We start from the raw sequence: 17,949 nt of genomic DNA, 5'->3' as shown, positions 1-17,949 counted from the left end.
CTCATGCTTAGATATAGAGTAAATGCACGACTTGGATAACTTTTAGAAAGACCTCGGACTACTTCATTACTAGTCTTAACATGGATGTTCCAAGTTAAACGATTTGGAGTTATTCCTCCAAGAATCATCTCGTCGAGGAAGTTGGCAGCTTCAGGAAACTTACTGACAGCACAGAACCCACTGATTACTTTCCCATATAATCCAGCATCAGGTTTCAAACCCTGAAGATTCATTCTATCGAGAAGTTCAACGGCTTCTTGAATCTTCTGCTCCTTACAGAGACCAGTGATCAAAGTGGTATACGTTATCATATTCGGCCTGCAGCCTCTAGCCACCATCATCTCAAATAATTCCATGGCTTGCAGAGGACGACCATCTATACAAAGACCATCCATTAAAGTACTATAAGTGAAAACATTTGGCTCAATGCCTTTACTTTTCATCTCTTCTAGATATCTCGTTGCTTCATCAACATTTTTGGATGCACACAAACCGTGAATCAGAGAAGTATACGTAACAACGGTTGGTGCACAATCTTTATAAACCATCTCCTTAAATAACTTCTTCGCCTCATCTATCCTTCCAAACCGACACAAACCACTAATCAAAGTACCATATGTGTAAGAATCCGGATCACACCCTCGTTTAGGCATTTCAAGAAAAATCTTAAGACCAGCATCCACTGTCCCATCATTTCTGCAAAGAGCTTTAATCAAAACATTGAGAGATGCCACAGAAGGAGGCAAACCAATCTCTCTCATATTCTTGTAAAACTTAAAGGCCAAATTTAACTGATTCTCCTCCACGAGAATAGCAAGAACAGTGATGTAAGCTTTCTGGCTAGGATCACAATCAAAATCCTTCATTCTATGAAAAACCCTCAAAGAATCAAATGGCCTATGAACCCGACCATACCCTCTGCATATCGAAAGCAATACATCTTCACTAACAACACAGTTCTCAGTCTTCATTCTAGCAACAAGATCTTCAGCTGCTTTGAACTTATTAGCAGAGACCAACCTCGTGACCATGTAACCAAAAGAACTCTGATCATGCGAGAACCCATTCGCGTATTCCGCTGTGGCAGAATCAAACACTGCAATTGACTTCTCCACGTTTTTTTCAGCTCGCATCAGTTTAATAACCTGTGAAGGCGTGATGTTCTTTGACCACTTGAACATCATCGCTTTGCTACCCATTACTAAACAATGATACCTTTCTAGAAATAATAAAAACTAAACCTTTTTTTTTTATAGAGAAACGCAAAAAATGATCTCAGCTACGCATTCCGTCGAACAGGTTGTGCGCACTAAACAATTCAGTAGACTCAAATTAAATAAGCGAAACACCAGACCAGGTAAATCATTTGAGCATCAAAACCTAAGAATAGAGAGAGAGCAATCACAGATACAAAAAGAAGACTTCACTAACATTTTCCCCCGTTTCCCTCTGTGTTAATATCAACAGCTTCTCTGAGTTATAGACACCTCTCAGTAAATCAAATCACCAAATTGGAAAAAAAAAAAAAAAAAAAAAAAGCAGCAGTGAGAATCGTTACGATTACGAACTAGAAGGTGAATCAAAGCGCCGGAGAAGAAACATCACCAGTTTGGCGACTTAGATTATGAATTTGGAGACTTTAGCTGCAAAGAGCAGAGTATGTAGTTTTTTTTAGCTCGCAACAAATATGATTGACCAAATTTAACCAAACTACGGTAAAAGTAAAACCTCTCTGGATTAAGATATTATATTAATTTTATAACCTTATTAGTCATTATTATAATTTTTAATTGATTAGAAAATTTGACAAAAAAAAAAAAAAAATGATTAGAAAATATGTTGAGATAATTGGTTAAATAACATTAATGTGTTGGATGTTAGAAACCTTGACGTTTCGGTTTGAACATCCTTTACGTATTGAAATAACTTTTTAGTGTTTATGTGGTAATTTTCAAAATTTTCTCATTCATTTTACTTTTTTATTTATTTAATTCTACTGTTACATTTGCCAAACACATAGTTTTTTTTTTATATTTTTGTTCTCTTTAAATCAGTTCTCAAACACATCTAATTATCTTATAAAATTTAGGAGTTACCAAATTTTGATATTTTTAATTTATTTATTGTTAGAAATTTAATATTTTGAAATTTTATATTAATTGTTTCATTTTAATGCACATTAAATTAAAATAAGCATTCAATTTTATATGAATTAAAAATTATATTAATATATATTAATATATATACCTATATTAATTTATATATTATAGTAATAGTAGAAAGATATTTTTTCTTAATCACTTAGTGGATGTGTTACAAAAGCTAACAGATCCACTTATGAAAATGATTTCCACATGACTATTTTCATATGTCATTATATTTACCTAAGACAAAAAGCTTTCTATATTCATTTTCATCTTAACTCCAGATAACATATCAATACAATAAAACTAGTATGCATTGTTTTCAACATCAGCCTCAATATTGAAGCTGGTGTTGACATCTTAGAAAAAATCAGCAGTCTATCAAAAACAATTAATACAAGTCAGATTTTTGTTTTCCCTATGTGGACTAAACAAAAGAGAAAAGAAAGAGAGAGTGTTTTACCTTCTCCTTGATTTCTTCTCCGCGTTTTGTCTATTCCTCAATTTCTTCTTCTTCTTTGTTGCCGTTTTGGTTCTTTCTTCTTGGACATGATGTTTTCTTCTTCTTCGATCTACCAGAATTTATGTGTTTATGCTCAATTTCTTCTTCGCCGATTCACCAGAATATGTTTTGTGTCTTCATAATTATATTGGGCATCATTATTCTTACAATAGATCCATCGTTTCGTTTGTCAAATCCCAACTAGATCTTTGCTTCAAAAATCTGTCATTAGCATCGGGTGCTTCACTGGATTTCGTATTCCGTCTAAACATGATGCTTCTCTCCTTTCCTGATTATATTGAAGTGCATTCCTAACGGTTGCATTGCTTCTGTTTCCTCATAAAAAAAAGTGGTCGATGAACCCATAAAGGTTAGTAACTAACGCAGCTTCAACCCAAAGAGAGATTGGGTTTTGTTGATCAGATGACGAGCTGAAACTGTATTCTGAGGCTATCTTACAGTATTTCATGACATCTTGATAGATTGTTAAAAACTGGTTCATGATTCCCAACGGATTCTCTACCTTGGAGGCTGAAGAGAGTTCCGAGACTTTACTGAAAACATATTCACAAGTATCAAAAACCATATGCAATTTTAATTAGATTTCACCTAAGTTTTAAGATGGTACAAGTGTTTACCTTAAACATCTTATGATGCACTCGTTGGCATTGGCTTCCTCCAAAGCTCGAGCTGTAGCTCTAGCAGCAAAGTCTCTTCTTTGAATAGCCTCCTAAAATAATCAATACACAATCACATGATTAGAGATAAGGATCGATCACTCAAGTGCTTTTTAGTCAATGTAAGCTCAAACACTTAAACACTGCCTCGTACCTTTTCCAAATTTTGTGGCAAGGTTGTCCACAATTTTTTTTTTCAAATTATAAAGTACTAGAATCAGATCCGCGCTACAGTGCGGGAAAATATTCATCTATTTAAATATGATTTGTAGTAGAAATTAGAATATACATAAAGTATTATAGAAGATTGCATTTGTATAAATAATCACTCATAATATATGTTTTGACGGACCAACCTGTAAAAGATTGTATTAGTATAAAAATATACATTTATAATAATACGCATTTACATTTATATTTGACAAAACCAATCCGTAAAAAATTACATTTCTAAAAGATAGGCAATCACAATGTACTTTTTTACAAAACAACCCATAAAATATTGCATTTGTATATATATTTGTAAGAAATACACATTCACAGTGTATATTTTAACGGACCAACCCACTAAAAGATTGTGTGCATAAAAATATGAGTTTGCAGAAGATACACAGTCACAATATATTTTGATAGACCAACCCTTAAAGAATTGCATTTATAAAGATATCAATCCTAACCTAAATATGTAAACAATTAATATAAAATCTACCGTATTATTAAGAGTATGAGAATACTAACCATACGAAAAAAATCATGCAAAAAATTAAAGCATAATTTCTTGAACATGGCAATCATGATTAATATGTTTGCGTTTTTTAGAATTAGCTGCAAACCAGATTACATAATTAGTATACTCAGAAACAAACGACATGAAATATGAATGTTCTTATAACAAAAAATAAACAATGACGCATTTGCTTGGCTTGATAATGAGATGTTTTGTACAAACGTTTTCATAAGAAACAATGGAGATGTGTGATATTTAGTTTGCTAGTAATATTATATATATAGAGGTCATAGACAATTAGGTTAGTTTTGATTTCGAATCAAAAACATTTATGTGAGCAAGTCATATTTATTATCATTGGCTACAATTAAGAAACACATTAAATTAGAATATATGTGTAATATTATGTATTAATTGTTTAAATTAAGTGTTTTCCCATATATAGTAATTCGAATTTATAAGCATAGTTTGTTAAGAAAATTTTAAAAAACTGAAATAAATGATGATTTGGTAATTTAAATTTTGATTATCGTTTCCATAGATATCTCAAATAATATAACCAAATTAAATATGTTTATATTATATATACAATTTCGAATTTAATAGCTTGATTTTTATGGTAATAACTTTAAACGGTTTTCCTAAATATTAGCTAATTATTATTGTCTAAAACTTAACTCCTTTTTTAAAATTAATTTTAAAAATTTATTGTTTTTGATTTTCGGGTTTATATCCATACCCAACAAATGATCCGATTTCCAAGTATTCATATGTTTAATTTCGGGTTTTTTTAAAATTTTGATCTGACCCGAATTCAATTTTGTACTTCTCTTTTACTAATATAGGGATTATTTGTCAACCTTAAAACTCTTATATTAATGATGTTGAATGTTGTGTTAACATCATCCAATTTAAAAGAGGTAATTAGAATTTTATGACCTTATTTTCAAATCTGAAAACCAAATAAAGATTATAGTACAAATTTAGACCAAAACTAAGTAAGATAGACCAAAAAATCTATCAACCAAAGTGTAGGTCTCTAAATTGTGAGCAAATTTCTAACTAAGATCTACAAACTCTTTTAAGATAGGATCATAAAGGTGGATAAATAACAAATTAACTATGGGCAACATCTATTTGAATACATAAGACATATTCTATAAACTTTGAAAAAAAGTATAAAGTATTATCATTTACTGATTGAATTTATTTTAAATGTATATAAATAATGTTTTATGTGAAAAGACAAATGCAAAATAAATTATAGGAAAGTATCTTTTAATGTGTGTGCTTTTAGAAAAAAAAAAAATCAGAAGGGGAAAGGAAAGTATCTTTTAATGTATTTATGTTGATTTTTTTTTTTTGTATAATTCAATCAACTATCTTTTAATTGTAGTTGCATTGATAAATGATTTCATGTATAAAGATAAACTAATGCTATTCAATTCACATAAGTGGTCGTAAATATAAAGCTGGATTAATAAGTTAAATAAATAAAACTTTTGTCTACATTATATTATTCAAAAAGAAATATTAATTTCTAAATCAAAAACCAACATTATCGTTATATTTATTTTGTTTATTTTTTGGAAACTACATAAATGTGTATTAAAATGTAATAAAACATTTTAAAATCTAAAATACATATGAAGCATTGTACCTTCAAGTCAAATGTAGATAGATAACCAATTAAAAGAAAGAAGACTTTTATAGAAATATTCATAGTTTTAAACAAAGTAAAATTCATTCAAATAATATTGTTTGTTTGTTTTAGACCACATAAATCAGTCAAGTTTTGCAAAAAAAAAAATATCTATTGGATGGCTCTTTAGATGATCCTGTTGAAATCCTTTTCGTATATGCAAGAGAGGTTCAATATTTTGAAGTTGCCTCCATTTGGAAAAAAACTGACCTGATCAAAACCAAATAATATACAGTATACTACATACAATATTTGGTTAATATAAAAGGATCTTTGTCCCTTATTTTACATTATGATCACATGGATATCGGAATATTATTTCTTGTTCATGGGCTATGAACTTTTTTTTTTCATACCTCCTAACTTCTTTTTTATCTAAAATTCTACCCATCCAACAAAACCAGATAATTACGATTGATAAACCATATTTAACCTAATTCATCTTTCCCAACATCATTAGAAATGGTGTCAACAATTATAATTGATCCCTTATTTGAAAGTTTGAATTCAACCATATAATTTTGGAGGTGAGCAAAGTGTTGAGCTTATTCTTCTTGTAACTACTTGATTTGTAAAATGTTGACCATATTCTTTTCTAATCCTCTTTCCGATCTCCCATAATAAATTAATCCAACCTCAGAGAAATGTTTCAAGATTTACATTAGGAATATTAAACACCCTAAATGACCAATTCTCAAGTACACATATGGTCATTCAAAAATCTTTTTTTTTTTGTCAACCAAACATTAAATTCAAAAATCTTTATTAATCTAGAAATCTAATAACTATTAAATTTTTTTACTTATAGCCATTTTAATTTAATTTTTGGAAACTACAAAAAGAAATGTATTACAAAAACAAAATAAGAATACATTTTAAAAATGTAGAATAATATATGAAGCATTGAAACTGCAAGTCAAATGCTGATACATTACCAATTAAAAAAAAAAAATAGAGATATTTTATACCATCAAAACATATATATTTCTTTCTTTTTATTTTGAAAGAAAAATATACTTTCCTGTGACTATGTCACATTCAATAATTTGAAGACCACTCAACATATAAGGTAAATTGAAAAAAAAATATATATATATATATATATATATATATATAGATACTATTATTGTCTTTCCAAAAAATCAAAATTATACAGCAGATGATGATGATATGGAACATCGATTGGCTAATATTCACTGTGTCTCTTAAAACCATCCACATATCAAGATAAGATGGACCCTACACTCATCCGATCCAAACCAATATCTCACGATTCTTATCTAATCACATCTTTCTCCACCGTTAGATTCATATCCATGTTATTAACCCTACGGTAACACCATACACCGAGTCACACTAGATCAACCTAATCAGGATCATCGTATCCCAACTTCTTGAAATATACACACAGAGAACCTCATATCTTCGTCTTCCCCTCTCCGCTCTCTCTCTGTCACAGATCAGAAAAAGTGAAGGTTCAAAATCAATGGAGTCACGCGTGCTGTTACGCGCCACCGCGAATGTCGTCGGAGTACCGAGATTGAGACGACCTATCGGAGCGATCCACCGTCATCAGTTCAGCACTGCGTCTTCGTCTTCGTCATCTTCGTTCTCGGTTAAGCCAATCGGAGGACTCGGAGAGGGAGGGAACCTGATCTCCGGTCGTCAGCTCCGTCCGATTCTGCTTCTCGATTCTTCGTCGTCGGCGATCAACGGAGGAGGAGAGAAGAGAGAGATTCTCAAACCGGTTAGAGCCGCTGCAGCCGAAGGTGGAGATACCGCTGGGTAAGAAAAGGAGGTCCGTTTCTAGGTCAGAACGAGTTGGCTCGTTTTACTCGTTTGATCTGAACTCGTTTTTTGTTTGTTTGGCAGGCAAGCTAAGGTTGGATTCCTAGCCAAGTATCCATGGCTAGTCACTGGGTTCTTCTTCTTCATGTGGTACGTGTCTCTTCACGCGGCTTATCTTATCTTTAAACAATGCGCACTTTAGCAGATTCTTACCGCCAAGTTCTTGGGAACTTGAATTGCCGGTTCTACCCTCGTTTGGTATTGTGTTTTTTTTTTTCCTTGCAGGTACTTCTTGAATGTGATTTTCAACATCCTTAACAAGAAGATCTATAATTACTTCCCTTACCCCTAGTAAGTTTTTTTTAATCACATTTTTGATTATGTATATAGTTTGGTGATTAATCACAAATAAATTAGTTTTAACAGTTTGGGTTAATTTTTATGATAGAACCATATTCTGTGTGTTGGTCCAATTTAGAATCGAATCCGAATATTGGTATCTAGAAAATTAAGTTTGTTTTAATGAAGAATATTATAAAATAATGCTTGATTTTTTATACAATTATGTTTGTCTTTTTATACATAATTTAATACAATAATGCTCGTGCTTTGTTTTTTTCAGTTTTGTATCGGTTATACACTTGTTCGTGGGAGTTGTATACTGCTTGATTAGCTGGTCCGTGGGTCTTCCTAAACGTGCCGTAAGTAAACAACAACTCTTCGTAGCCTCAACCACCATGAAGTTCTTAATTTATATGAGTGATGGTAAAAGAAGCAAAATGGAAATAGAAAGACGGGGCGTTCCGAGAATCGAACTCGGGACCTCTCGCACCCAAAGCGAGAATCATACCACTAGACCAAACGCCCAATCGTTATTTCCTTATTTGTGATTGTATTTATCTACTATCTTCGCTCATGTGGATGATTTGATGGCTGCAGCCGATTGACGCGAACCTCCTCAAGGTACTGATACCAGTTGCAGTCTGTCACGCCTTAGGCCATGTCACTAGCAACGTTTCCTTTGCCGCAGTTGCTGTCTCCTTCACTCACACCATCAAAGGTACTCTCATTTTCTTTTGTTTCTTTCTTTCAAAATCATTTGATACAATTTAATTTTCCACAACATGGATCACATTTTATTTAATCAAAAATCTAACATTTCTATCGTTTTTGCCAAAACGCAGCACTTGAGCCATTCTTCAATGCGGCTGCTTCTCAATTCATTATGGGACAATCCATCCCCATAACACTATGGTTGTCTCTAGCTCCTGTTGTTCTTGGTAAACCCTCAATTATACTATTTTCCGTATTTCTTGTTTTTTTTTTTTGTTAAAAGTATCTTGGATTAACCTTTAAACTTTTGCAGGTGTTGCAATGGCTTCACTAACCGAGCTATCATTCAACTGGCTCGGTTTCATCAGTGCGATGATCTCAAACATTTCTTTCACTTACCGTAGCATCTTCTCCAAGAAAGCCATGGTTCTTGATTCTTTTCTCTTCTTCCTTACGCTACTAACTCGAGTCGAGTTTTGATTTATGAACCCAAATTGTGTTGTATTTTCAGACTGATATGGACAGTACAAATGTCTATGCCTACATCTCCATCATTGCTCTCTTCGTCTGCATTCCTCCTGCCATCATCGTAAGTCACTTTTATAATCTCTCACTAGTTACGTATGAAAGAAGTAATATGTTCATATTTTGTTATTAATTAGGGTTATTGGTTAAAATTTGTTATTAGGTTGAAGGTCCTAAACTGCTTAACCACGGTTTCGCCGACGCTATTGCTAAAGTGGGAATGACTAAATTCGTCACTGATCTCTTCTGGGTTGGAATGTTTTACCATCTCTACAACCAGGTAATATAAAATTCAAGTTTCATAACCTTAATCCCCTGTGTTTTATAGAGGAAACTAAATCATTTTAAAAAACCACGGTTGCAGTTGGCTACCAATACCTTGGAGAGGGTCGCACCACTGACTCACGCTGTTGGAAACGTTCTGAAACGTGTGTTCGTGATCGGTTTCTCCATCGTTATCTTCGGTAAAAGATTACTCAGACACTCTTTTATTCATATAACCTTTTTACTTATTTAGACAATCACAAATGTAACAAACTAATATATTTCACTTAATTAATATTTGCAGGAAACCAGATCTCGACACAGACAGGTATTGGAACAGGAATAGCAATTGCTGGAGTTGCAATGTACTCTGTCATTAAGGCCAAGATCGAAGAAGAGAAACGGGTCAGTTCACTAATTTTTCACAACAAAGCTTATGATATTTTCTTATAATTAATAATAAATTGTTTTGGAGCTTGAGAAAATGATGATTAATTAATGAGATTTGTATGTTTTTTCATGTTATGCTTCAGCAAGGAAAGAAAGCTTAGAGAGAGGCGGAAGACGGCGGAGGACAGTTGCATAAACAAAGTCCTCCGATTGATATGTTTATATATAATAAATAACCAAAATGCAATATAGTATGTTGTATGGTACCATCAACCATTGTTTTCGAGTTTTTTTCTTCCTATCTTTTGTTTATTTTTGCTTTCTGAAAAGTTTATATATATATATATATATATTTTTTATTCTGCTTCTTCTGTTTTTAATGGAGAACATTTCCATTTCTTCAGAATATGCAATTATCTTGACGGATAAAATGCATAATAATGTATTTATTTGCTGTTTCTTTTGGAGCATACACTATATAGCCATATCATCATAGAACGAAAATTTTGTTGGNTTCTTTTAACTTTTTTTTCCTTGGTAATTTTATTTTGTTTTTTTTTAACTGATAATTTCTATTATATAATGCAAATTGGTTTTATGTTGTTCTTGTAAATTGGTTATAACTTATATATGGTTCTTGTAAATATTATATGGGTTGTTAGATAAGAGATATATTACACATATGAAATATATAAGAAAGAATCGTCCATATTAAATTGCGAAATCACAACACCTTAAACAGGAAAATAATTTTTTAAAAACATTAATTCTGAACGAAGAGGTAATTAAAAGTAAGTACCTCAAGGAAGCAACCACTAATTAAGGTGGCTGAGTTACCAGAGAGAGTAAACTCTGGGATGAAGAGAAAGCTACGACGGGCAAAGTAACAGAGGACACAACCATTTAGGACGGGATCGAACAGTAAATAACAGCTAGACAAAATGTAAAAAGGAATCAAGTAAGAAAAATACACTCTAAATCCATGTAGTAAAATATTCATAAGGCAAATGGATTGCAACACGACAGATCTGATACACGAGGTTCTCTAAGAATCAGATATGAACTAACACAGAAAAGATATGAACTCATAGAATCAGTCATCCTGCTCAAGTCAGAGAAGATATAGTTTGCTCAATCAATAATGTGATGAACACTAGATATGGTAAGCATACACAACTATTATACCATCTCCCAGAACAAAGCACAAGATATTTTAGCTACACGGCTGCACTTAAACGAAACACAAACATTATTATACCACTCACACTACATGTAAGTGAGTGGTTTCTACTTAAACTTGGATGTTAAAACAAAATAAAAACAAATACAGCTTTTGATCTTTGTATAAAGGAAGTAAAAAATTATATGAATAATGTTACACAAAAGAATCACATGTGTAGATATGAGTTACACCATTTTAACTCTAGTGACCTTAAAGACACTAAACAATACTTTTACTCTCACCAACTCAGTCATCCATAGAACATTGACAAACAAAAGGAAACCCAAAACTATTAGTATCTGCTCTAAATCATATGAGCACAAACATTAGAAACAGAGTCATTCCTGAAAAAGAAATTAAGGCAAACTTTACATGATAACAACATCTAAGGTTTCATCCAACGATGGCTGGATCCAAAATAACCAAGTTCAGATCAGACCATAACAAAAATAGCAACAAGAATGAATAAAAAACTATAAAAGTAACATGAAACATACACAAAATCAGATGCCGAAATATTTACAAAGCTAAGAGAACTGCTATGCTTTTCAGCTTCAACAGTAAGAAGTGGTCAATTTTATAGATCACTAATATTCATCACCAATCATAGGAAACAAGATAGCCCATTATACTAAAACATGTCATCACTGAGAAATCTCGACAAACAAGGGCATAAGACCATAACAAGAAGACAGAGAATGACCAAATGAGCAAGTAACTAACAACAAGATGATACAAAGGGTAAGCCGAATGCGTAACTGGAATAAGAAATGACAAATGAGAACAATGCACCTAACAAAATATCCATAAAATTCTATTGCTACACAAAACTTCCTCTGTTCTCATAATGCAAATGGGTTGCATTACGACAAACCCGACAGATCTCAGACATGAGGTTCTCTAAGAATCAAATATGAACAACCATCACAGAAAAAACTCAATTGTATCAATCATTCTGTACAAGTCAGAGAAGATACTGCTCAATCAATATTGTGAACACCAGATAACACAAGATATAGTAAGCAGACACAACTATACGATCTTCCAGAACAATGACCAAATGAGCAAGTAACTAACAACAAGATGATACAAAGGGTAAGCCGAATGCGTAACTGGAATAAGAAATCACAAATGAGAACAATGCACCTAACAAAATATCCATAAAATTCTATTGCTACACAAAACTTCCTCTGTTCTCATAATGCAAATGGGTTGCATTACGACAAACCCGACAGATCTCAGACATGAGGTTCTCTAAGAATCAAATATGAACAACCATCACAGAAAAAACTCAATTGTATCAATCATTCTGTACAAGTCAGAGAAGATACTGCTCAATCAATATTGTGAACACCAGATAACACAAGATATAGTAAGCAGACACAACTATACGATCTTCCAGAACAATGACCAAATGAGCAAGTAACTAACAACAAGATGATACAAAGGGTAAGCCGAATGCGTAACTGGAATAAGAAATCACAAATGAGAACAATGCACCTAACAAAATATCCATAAAATTCTATTGCTACACAAAACTTCCTCTGTTCTCATAATGCAAATGGGTTGCATTACGACAAACCCGACAGATCTCAGACATGAGGTTCTCTAAGAATCAAATATGAACAACCATCACAGAAAAAACTCAATTGTATCAATCATTCTGTACAAGTCAGAGAAGATACTGCTCAATCAATATTGTGAACACCAGATAACACAAGATATAGTAAGCAGACACAACTATACGATCTTCCAGAACAATGACCAAATGAGCAAGTAACTAACAACAAGATGATACAAAGGGTAAGCCGAATGCGTAACTGGAATAAGAAATCACAAATGAGAACAATGCACCTAACAAAATATCCATAAAATTCTATTGCTACACAAAACTTCCTCTGTTCTCATAATGCAAATGGGTTGCATTACGACAAACCCGACAGATCTCAGACATGAGGTTCTCTAAGAATCAAATATGAACAACCATCACAGAAAAAACTCAATTGTATCAATCATTCTGTACAAGTCAGAGAAGATACTGCTCAATCAATATTGTGAACACCAGATAACACAAGATATAGTAAGCAGACACAACTATACGATCTTCCAGAACAATGACCAAATGAGCAAGTAACTAACAACAAGATGATACAAAGGGTAAGCCGAATGCGTAACTGGAATAAGAAATCACAAATGAGAACAATGCACCTAACAAAATATCCATAAAATTCTATTGCTACACAAAACTTCCTCTGTTCTCATAATGCAAATGGGTTGCATTACGACAAACCCGACAGATCTCAGACATGAGGTTCTCTAAGAATCAAATATGAACAACCATCACAGAAAAAACTCAATTGTATCAATCATTCTGTACAAGTCAGAGAAGATACTGCTCAATCAATATTGTGAACACCAGATAACACAAGATATAGTAAGCAGACACAACTATACGATCTTCCAGAACAATGACCAAATGAGCAAGTAACTAACAACAAGATGATACAAAGGGTAAGCCGAATGCGTAACTGGAATAAGAAATCACAAATGAGAACAATGCACCTAACAAAATATCCATAAAATTCTATTGCTACACAAAACTTCCTCTGTTCTCATAATGCAAATGGGTTGCATTACGACAAACCCGACAGATCTCAGACATGAGGTTCTCTAAGAATCAAATATGAACAACCATCACAGAAAAAACTCAATTGTATCAATCATTCTGTACAAGTCAGAGAAGATACTGCTCAATCAATATTGTGAACACCAGATAACACAAGATATAGTAAGCAGACACAACTATACGATCTTCCAGAACAATGACCAAATGAGCAAGTAACTAACAACAAGATGATACAAAGGGTAAGCCGAATGCGTAACTGGAATAAGAAATCACAAATGAGAACAATGCACCTAACAAAATATCCATAAAATTCTATTGCTACACAAAACTTCCTCTGTTCTCATAATGCAAATGGGTTGCATTACGACAAACCCGACAGATCTCAGACATGAGGTTCTCTAAGAATCAAATATGAACAACCATCACAGAAAAAACTCAATTGTATCAATCATTCTGTACAAGTCAGAGAAGATACTGCTCAATCAATATTGTGAACACCAGATAACACAAGATATAGTAAGCAGACACAACTATACGATCTTCCAGAACAACATTCAGCTGTTCAACATATTTATCTACACGGCTACACTTAAATGAAAGCACAGGAAAACATTGTATCACTCATACTACAAGTAATTGAATGGTTTTCTAGACGAACTTGAATGTCACAAACAATAGAAAAAATGCAGCTTTCTAATTTGTATAAAGATATCAAGATTCTACAATATATTAAAATTGACAATTTACAGGAATAAAATTTCAACAGAGAATCACCTGTGTAAACATGAGATGAACAATTTTAATTAGCTCTAGTCACCTAAACTCCTAAAGACACTCAACAAACTCAATCCTTGATACAATTTTGACAAACAAAACTATCCGTTAGCAAGTTAAAAAAGTGTTAAAACTTAACAATCTGCTCTATAATTATGTGAGCACAATAATTAGAAACGGAGCTATAATTATCAAGTGATTTACTATCTTTTTACAGAAACAGTAACAACTTATAGAATGATCTACTTTCTTTTTGAAATAGAGACAAACTTAAGCAAAGGCAATATGCATAATTCTAACAGACTGATTCCAATTCTTAAAATGGAAATATGAGGAAGAATATAAACCGAAGAGTCTACATGAAAATAACCTGATGATGATCTTTGGAAACCGAGGAACAACAGCCTGCCCACAAAAAAAATGTGATGTTAGAAGATCTATGTAAGTGTCTGCAAAACCATGAATGTTTTAGACGCCAGAAAAAAAGAAGAGGATGCAGTTTAGAAACAATATTATAACGAAACTGAATATAATAAGACATCAGATATAGAATAAACAGAAATTTACATACCTGAATTCACATACAGTATATTGATTTTGCAGAGCTGTTTTAAGCAAGTCAAGAGGTAAGTAAGGGTAAGGAACTAACTGATTTGCGTCATTTCGGAGTTCACTTGAGGCATAAGTACTTCTAACGAGATATCTCATTCTCATACCGCGTGGAGGCATTTGTTTTTGGGTTAGATGACTAAACCCCCCAAACTAATGCAAAATCCCAATTGCATGAGCAACTAGGATCTCATACCGAGTCGAGGCATTTGTTCTTTTCACTCAGGTGACTAGGAACCCTCAATCTCATACCGCGCCGAGGCATTTGTTTTTGGGTTAGATGACTAAACCCCCCCACACTAATGGAAATCCCAGTTGCATGAGCAACAAGGATCTCATACTGAGTCGAGGCATTTGTTCATTCCGCTCTGGTGACTAGGAACCCTCACTTGCGTTTTACCATAGGGACATTTCTTTTGGCTTGAGTGACTAGGATCCCAAGCTATTTCATAGACGAGGCATTTGTGCTTTTCACTCAGGTGACTAGGAACCCTCAATCTCATACTGCGCCGAGGCATTTGTTTTTGGGTTAGATGACTAAACCCCCACACTAATGAAAATCCCAGTTGCATGAGCAACAAGGATCTCATACTGAGTCGAGGCATTTGTTCATTCCGCTCTGGTGACTAGGAACCCTCACTTGCGTTTTACCATAGGGACATTTCTTTTGGCTTGAGTGACTAGGATCTCAAGCTATTTCATAGACGAGGCATTTGTTTTTACATTGGGTGACTCGGAACCCGAGTATTTAAGAAGTTGGGACTGCAGAGCCTACCATCAGGTACATTCAGAGAGGTAATTTAAATTACCTCAACCAACACGAGGCATTTGTTTTCATTCTACCATCTGGGACAGGGACAAGGACAGGGACATTCAGAAAATTACCTCAACCAACACGAGGCATTTGTTTTCATTTTACCATCAGGGACAGGGACATTCAGAGAGGTAATTTTGATTACCTCAACCAACACGAGGCATTTGTTTTCATACTACCATCAGGGACATGGATAGGGACACGGACATTCAGAGAGGTAATTTTGATTACCTCGAGCAATCCGAGGCATTTGTTATCATTCTACCATCATGGACAGGGACAGGGACAGGGACAGGGACAGGGACTTTAAGATGGGACATTCAGAGAGGTAATTTTGATTACCTAGACCAACCCGAGGCATTGGTTCTTATTCTACCATCATGGACAGGGACAGGGACATAAAGATGGGACTGCAGAGCCTACCATCAGGGACATTCAGAGAGGTAATTAAAATTACCTCATGGACACGAGGCATTTGTTATCATTCTACCATCATGGACAGGGACAGGGACTTTAAGATGGGACATTCAGAGAGGTTATTTTGATTACCTAGACCAACCCAAGGCATTGGTTCTTATTCTACCATCATGGACAGGGACAGGGACTTAAAGATGGGACTGCAGAGCCTACCATCAGGGACATTCAGAGAGGTAATTAAAATTACCTCAACCAATACGAGGCATTTGTTATCATTCTACCATCATGGACAGGGACAGGGACAGACAAGGACAGGGACATTAAGATGGGACATTCAGAGAGGTAATTTTGATTACCTCGACCAACCCGAGGCATTTGTTATCACTCTACCATCATGGCCAGGGACAGGGACTTTAAGATGGGACATTCAGAGAGGTAATTTTGATTACCTAGACCAACCCGAGGCATTTGTTCTTCTTCTACCATCATGGACAGGGACAGGGACTTAAAGATGGGACTGCAGAGCCTACCATCAGGGACATTTCAGAGAGGTAATTAAAATTACCTCAACCAACACGAGGCATTTGTTTTCATACTACCATCAGGGACATTGATAGGGACAGGGACATTCAGAGAGGTAATTAAAATTACCTCAACCAACACGAGGCATTTGTTTTCATACTACCATCAGGGACATTGATAGGGACAGGGACATTCAGAGAGGTAATTAAAATTACCTCGAGCAATCCGAGGCATTTGTTATCATTCTACCATCATGGACAGGGACAGGGACAGGGACAGGGACAGGGACAGGGACAGACAAGGACAGGGACTTTAAGATGGGACATTTAGAGAGGTAATTTTGATTACCTCGACCAACCCGAGGCATTTGTTATCACTCTACCATCATGGCCAGGGACAGGGACTTTAAGATGGGACATTCAGAGAGGTAATTTTGATTACCTCGAGCAACCCGAGGCATTTGTTATCATTCTACCATCAGGGATAGGGACATGGACCTTAAGAGAGGTAATTAAAATTACCTTAGCAGCACGAGGCATTTGTTTCAGCTCGGTGACTAGGAACCCGAGAAATTACAGAATCGGGGACAATCTCGTTTTTCATAAGGGGCAGGGACATTCAGAGAGGTAATTTTGATTACCTCAACCAACCCGAGGCATTTGTTATCATTCTACCATCATGGACAGAGACAGGGACAGGGACTTTTCAGAGAGGTAATTTTGATTACCTCGATTTAGAAGAGGCATTTGTGTTTAGCTCCACCAAGATACTGTAGCAAAATTTAACTGCTTCACAACAGTTCCTTGATAGGACGATGGTGTACTCAGAGAAAACCCCCTTTTGCGCCATTCGTTACTTCGGTTAAACCCTCTTCACCGATTCAGCAGATATCTCCAATTAGCCCATGTTCAGGGAAAAGTATATTCATCTCTTGCTTATAAATTGCCAACCCTTTTGTTCAACCTTGCTTTGATTTAAGGAACCGAATCTGCATCAACGATAAAGAGAACTTGGAAGTCATATATAAGATTTTAGGAACGGCAGATCTAGTTTTCGATTCTCAAAAAGAAAAAGAAAAAAACAAAATCCAAAGCAGAGATATGACAAAAAAAAAAAAACCAATTCGTTCCGAAACCCTAAGATTTTAAAATAAAACCCTAGTTTGGATTCTGAGATCAGAGAATCAAAATCAA

The 17,949-nt window shown here is 34.3% G+C and overlaps 2 protein-coding genes, 1 long non-coding RNA gene and 1 other non-coding gene across 4 annotated transcripts in view; 2 read left to right on the top strand and 2 right to left on the bottom strand.

Moving 5' to 3' along the window:
• The window catches only part of LOC104760290 (pentatricopeptide repeat-containing protein At5g46100-like), a 5,321-nt gene extending 3,644 nt beyond the window's left edge, over window positions 1-1,677 (bottom strand). Inside the window, exon 1 of the mRNA XM_010483196.2 lies at window positions 879-1,677. Coding sequence (XP_010481498.1) covers window positions 879-1,199 — 321 coding nt within the window. The 5' untranslated portion in view covers window positions 1,200-1,677. The remainder of the gene's footprint in view (window positions 1-878) is intronic.
• Window positions 7,128-10,242, top strand: LOC104760289 (triose phosphate/phosphate translocator TPT, chloroplastic-like). The gene is made up of 12 exons (XM_010483195.2): window positions 7,128-7,537; window positions 7,625-7,690; window positions 7,826-7,891; window positions 8,163-8,241; window positions 8,480-8,600; window positions 8,725-8,820; window positions 8,907-9,019; window positions 9,105-9,182; window positions 9,282-9,398; window positions 9,483-9,582; window positions 9,687-9,787; window positions 9,916-10,242. Exons 1-12 carry the CDS (start codon window positions 7,239-7,241, stop codon window positions 9,931-9,933), a joined length of 1,254 nt encoding a protein of 417 aa, XP_010481497.1. The 5' UTR covers window positions 7,128-7,238; the 3' UTR covers window positions 9,934-10,242.
• On the bottom strand, window positions 8,336-8,407 carry TRNAP-UGG. Its single transcript has one exon. It is a non-coding gene; the product is annotated as a tRNA-Pro (tRNA).
• LOC109130616 lies at window positions 16,110-17,008 on the top strand. The gene is made up of 3 exons (XR_002036527.1): window positions 16,110-16,145; window positions 16,289-16,669; window positions 16,987-17,008. It is a non-coding gene; the product is annotated as an uncharacterized LOC109130616 (long non-coding RNA).

This window comes from Camelina sativa, chromosome 18, assembly GCF_000633955.1.
Source record: "Camelina sativa cultivar DH55 chromosome 18, Cs, whole genome shotgun sequence".
Taxonomy (NCBI): Eukaryota; Viridiplantae; Streptophyta; class Magnoliopsida; order Brassicales; family Brassicaceae; genus Camelina; species Camelina sativa.
This window is presented reverse-complemented; position numbering and strand designations above follow the sequence as displayed.

What these genes read in the sequence shown, in the direction of transcription:
- LOC104760289 (XM_010483195.2), top strand. Translation starts at nt 7,239, where the DNA reads ATGGAGTCACGCGTGCTGTTACGCGCCACCGCGAATGTCGTCGGAGTA. An exon ending in GCATTCCTCCTGCCATCATC is followed by an intron (nt 9,183 to 9,281) that starts GTAAGTCACTTT and finishes ATTTGTTATTAG; the next exon opens with GTTGAAGGTCCTAAACTGCT. An exon ending in TTTACCATCTCTACAACCAG is followed by an intron (nt 9,399 to 9,482) that starts GTAATATAAAAT and finishes CCACGGTTGCAG; the next exon opens with TTGGCTACCAATACCTTGGA.